The sequence below is a fragment of the Cyprinodon variegatus genome, unplaced genomic scaffold (assembly GCF_000732505.1).
Source record: "Cyprinodon variegatus isolate N-32 unplaced genomic scaffold, C_variegatus-1.0 Scaffold1074, whole genome shotgun sequence".
Classification (NCBI taxonomy): domain Eukaryota; kingdom Metazoa; phylum Chordata; class Actinopteri; order Cyprinodontiformes; family Cyprinodontidae; genus Cyprinodon; species Cyprinodon variegatus.
The window spans coordinates 183,544-187,756 of NW_015151527.1; the positions used below are offsets into that span (position 1 = coordinate 183,544).

The 4,213-nt window shown below is 37.7% G+C and overlaps 1 protein-coding gene across 1 annotated transcript in view; it reads right to left on the minus strand.

Moving 5' to 3' along the window:
* Window positions 1-2,770, minus strand: part of LOC107101270 (opioid-binding protein/cell adhesion molecule-like) — a gene marked incomplete at its 3' end in the record, with an annotated part of 143,273 nt that extends 140,503 nt beyond the window's left edge. Inside the window, exon 1 of the mRNA XM_015400121.1 lies at window positions 2,657-2,770. Coding sequence (XP_015255607.1) covers window positions 2,657-2,718 — 62 coding nt within the window. The remainder of the gene's footprint in view (window positions 1-2,656) is intronic.
* Between the last annotated feature and the right edge of the window lie 1,443 nt (window positions 2,771-4,213).

The following is a 4,213-nucleotide window of genomic DNA, read 5'->3' on the forward strand; positions in this document are numbered from 1 at the left end:
ATGTGAGAACTTTTGTCACCACTGCTCACAATGTGTATATTTATAGAGTTAAAGCAACAGGCAAGTGCATAAAATGCAAACACAATTACATAAGGACTGAAAGATATAATATAAGCGGTGGATAAGGAAAAAAAAACACTCTGACCTGAACATTATTAATATTATGATTGTTCAACTGTAATAATAACTGAAAGCTCAACAGTTCCATGTTACATTAAGTTGAAATGTAAAAAGTATCGGTATCGTATCGATATGGGCGATACTGACCCTGTATTTACCTGTTATCTGATTAATAATTCCCACCTCTAGTTCTCGAACGGTAAAAGATCATAACAGAAGTCTTTAATGAGCTATTTTAGCTCCACATGTTGCCAAAACTAGAGCTGAGATGTTTGCCAGTGTAACCACTGTATGATCTGGTTGAACTGTAAAGTGCCTTGAGATGACATGTGTTGTGAATTTGGTGCTATATAAATAAACTGAATTGAATTGAATTGAATTAACCTCAGCAGGTTAAACCACAACATGGAATATACACGATCAGATTGTAAAGGAAATAGGTGGGATCGACCATATTTGTGAAGATGATTAAAGGATAACTCATTTAATAAAAAAAAAAAAGAACATTTTTCCATTCAGTCTGTTTAATTATGATTTATAATGATTTTGCTGTCAGTGTTTGAAATCTGATTCTAAACTCTGATCAAAACATTTGAGCTTTGCTTATAAAGCAAGCCTAAAGATGTTTAAAGCGCTCCAAATTCCAATTGAGTCAACATTAAATATACATTAACTATATAATTATTGCAAATATTTACTTTCAAAAAGTCTTTAACAGAAACCTGGTTGGATGCCTGTGGTCTGTGCTTAGAGACACCTACCACTGGGTTCAGCTAGTTTTCTATTGGAAACCCTGTTTGCAAACTGTTGCAGAGGCTCATTAGCTCCGCCCCCTGCAGCTTCACCAGACCATAATAATCATGGTGGTTTTAAAATCTGAAAATACGTAAAGTACAGCCAGAGGAAATGCTGAGGTGTGCAACATGCTACGCTAACTCTACAACACTGTTACAGAGGAATGTAATAAAAAGCCATAAAATATACAGAGAAGTAAAAAACGAGCTAACGCAAAATGTTTTCTCTCAGACGTGGTTCTGTAGGTCAGCCGCACTTTTTAGATTTGTCTCAGGAGTGCAGTTCTAAATGGTTCGACTGTTTGTTTCAGCTGCCGTATGAGTGAAGGCAGGACCGGGTTAATCAGCTCAGACAGAAACAGAGAAGCATGCTAGCTTAGCAGCACAGACCCCTCCTGTTTAGCTTGAAAGCTATTTAAGGCTAGTGTTACTGTGAAATGAATGGTGGAGCAGGACTGAAGCGACAATTAGGGTGGAAAAGAAACCACCTAATCTGCTGCTGCAGTTCATAATCAAAGAACATCTTATGCAAAATGACCAGACAGACAGAAGGTGTAAAAACCTTCAGGATTTGCATAGTTTAGGGTCCTCAAAGCCCACTGCCCTACTTGTTTTAGGTGCTTCCCTGCTTCCACACACCTGACCTGAATAAAAAGGTGATTTACAGGCTTCTGCAGCCTTAATGAGGAGGTAAAGCAATGATTTGAATCAGGTGTGTTTCAGAGACCCTGAGGTTCAGGGTTAAGAAAACCGGATCTAGATCCAGAGTTACACATAAATAAGAAAATCAGTATGAGCCCTTTCCGTGTTTGTTTTTGGTGTCAAATCTTTTTTTATTTTTTCACCCTCAACACTAAAATCCATTTTTATCATTAGCAAATTAACATAAAAATAGAAGCACACACGCTAGTTTATTAAACATAAAGATAAATATAATTTCTGGTTTACTGTTTTAACTTTCGTCATCTAGTTTTCTACAAGAGGCTGAAAGCTATGAAAGTGAAATATATAATATTTATAAATGTCCTTACAAATAAAGCAATGCACGCCACTTAGAATTGACTAATTATTGGAAGAAATAGAAATAGCTTTATTTAACATTATTAAAAATAAATTGTGCATTTTATTTTCATAATCATACTTCATATATATAATCATATTTTCAGTATTTTCCATTCTGTCTGATTTATATATTATTTGGACCTTTTACATCCAACATATAAGATAAAGTTTACTTAATTTTATTTCCTTTTTTTTTATTTCTGTTAGTTTCAATCCTCCACAGACATCTCCATTTAATTTCACCCTAATTAGAGACATTTTAATCTAGAGGGTAGACTGACAGACTGAGGTAGACGCCATAGTTTTAGAGAGATTAGGGGCTTCCTCAGAAACACTGTCCTCCATGAAGGAATGAGCCAAGCTGTCATTAACCCCCAGCAGTGGAATCACCATTACTCAGGTAGATATCAGCCTTTCACTCTGTCCGCCATGTTTATGGCATTGCAAAGAGTCTCCTCAGTGCAGCAGTCAGCACTAACCCCTGACAGGTTGGTGGTCCTCATTCTGCTCAGTGTGGATCTACAGTCTTCAGACATTCAAGAAGATGAATGCCGACGGTGAGATGACCGACCATAGCAGAACACAGGGAGGAAAAGTCTGCTGCAACACTCCAGAGCCTGAGAGTTAAGCAGCATTTAGCAGAAGGTTCCAGAGAACATAAGCCATCATCATCATGGTACCTGCACTGATAACATCCACCTCTAGGCTTTTCTACGGTTCTCTCAGACGTCTGGTGTCTCATTTGGAGCACTCTGAGACACTCAGAGCTAACAGACAGCTTCGTCTTGAGAACATTGTTCCTAAAATCCACCTCAGCCAGGAGAAAATTAGGTTTCCGCTTGGTGTCATGCTGACTGAATTAAAAAAGAAAAAAAAAGACAGAAAAAAGGTACGAAATAAATGTAACTTATATTAAACATCTAGTTATTGATAGAGCGATCAAGCACTTATAGAACCTAATAAAAACCTTTATTGCCTCTCACTGGGGAAATTCAAGCTATTTACTGCAGGAACAAAGTTCGACGTCTAGTAAAGTTTATCTGTGGAAAAAAAAAAAAAAAAAAAATATATATATATATATATCACTGGCAGCTGGCCAATAGAAGACGCCACTCCACTTATCCAATGACCTTGATTAAGACATAATTTTAAAAAAAGTAATAATATTGAATTATTTTAAAATATTGTCATATATTTTTTAGATGTACAAGATAAATATTTAATGTTTAATGAGTAAATTTGTTGTCAGAATTAGTGACGTATTTCTAGCTTGGGGCACAGAAACCTACAGACTCTGCTTAAAAGTTGTCCATGCAAACTGTCTCTACCCGATCCGTACCATCAGCTCATTTGCAAAACCAGATATACATCCAGCTTTCCATAAATAATGTAATTATGGTACTAAAAAAACTTATTTCTTAATGCTAATGCACATTTTTAAAAAATGTTTGATGACGTTTCTGAGGCAATTTTAATGCGTTTTACATTTTCTCCGTTAACCAGCCTCTCTGACGTCATCATGGGACATGCTCAGAGCAGTCTGTATATGAATAAACCATGTTTATCTGTATTTTAGTCTTTTCTTTTTTTAGATTATGCACTACATACCATGATGTTAACAGGAATGGAAAAAATAAAACTCAAAAAGACTAGATTCATGTTTAAACCCAAAGCTGATAAAGTTAGCTCCAGGAAGTAGCGTAGGATCCCATTTCCTGTACAGATCAGGAACAGAAGGATAAAAAAGAAAGGTTTAAATGCTTTTACAGTAGCAGCCATTCAAAATGCCCCTTCCCAGTCAAACGCCAGCCGAATGGCTGCCCACTTCCCTGCAACTCCCAGCAAAATCCCCTCCAACTTCCAGCCACTGGCCTACTCCTGGGTGAGCATATTTTTTACTCTGACTCCACCCTTTCACAGGGTCTGGCCAGGAGATGACGCTTCTCTTTAGATCTTAATGTCCACAAATCATGACTGAATATTTAAGTGCAAAGATTGATGTTTAAAAAGGAATTGAAGGGGACCATCCAATGACCAGCCAAGGACCAGCCAAGAACCATCCAATGACCAGGTCAGGTCTAGCCAAGGATCAGCCAATGACCAGCCAAGGATCAGCTAAGGATCAGCCAAGGATGAGCCAAGGACCAGCCAAGGATCAGCCAAGGACCAGCCAAGGATCAGCCAAGGACCAGCCAAGGATGAGCCAAGGGCCAGCCAAGGACCAGCCAAGGACCAAC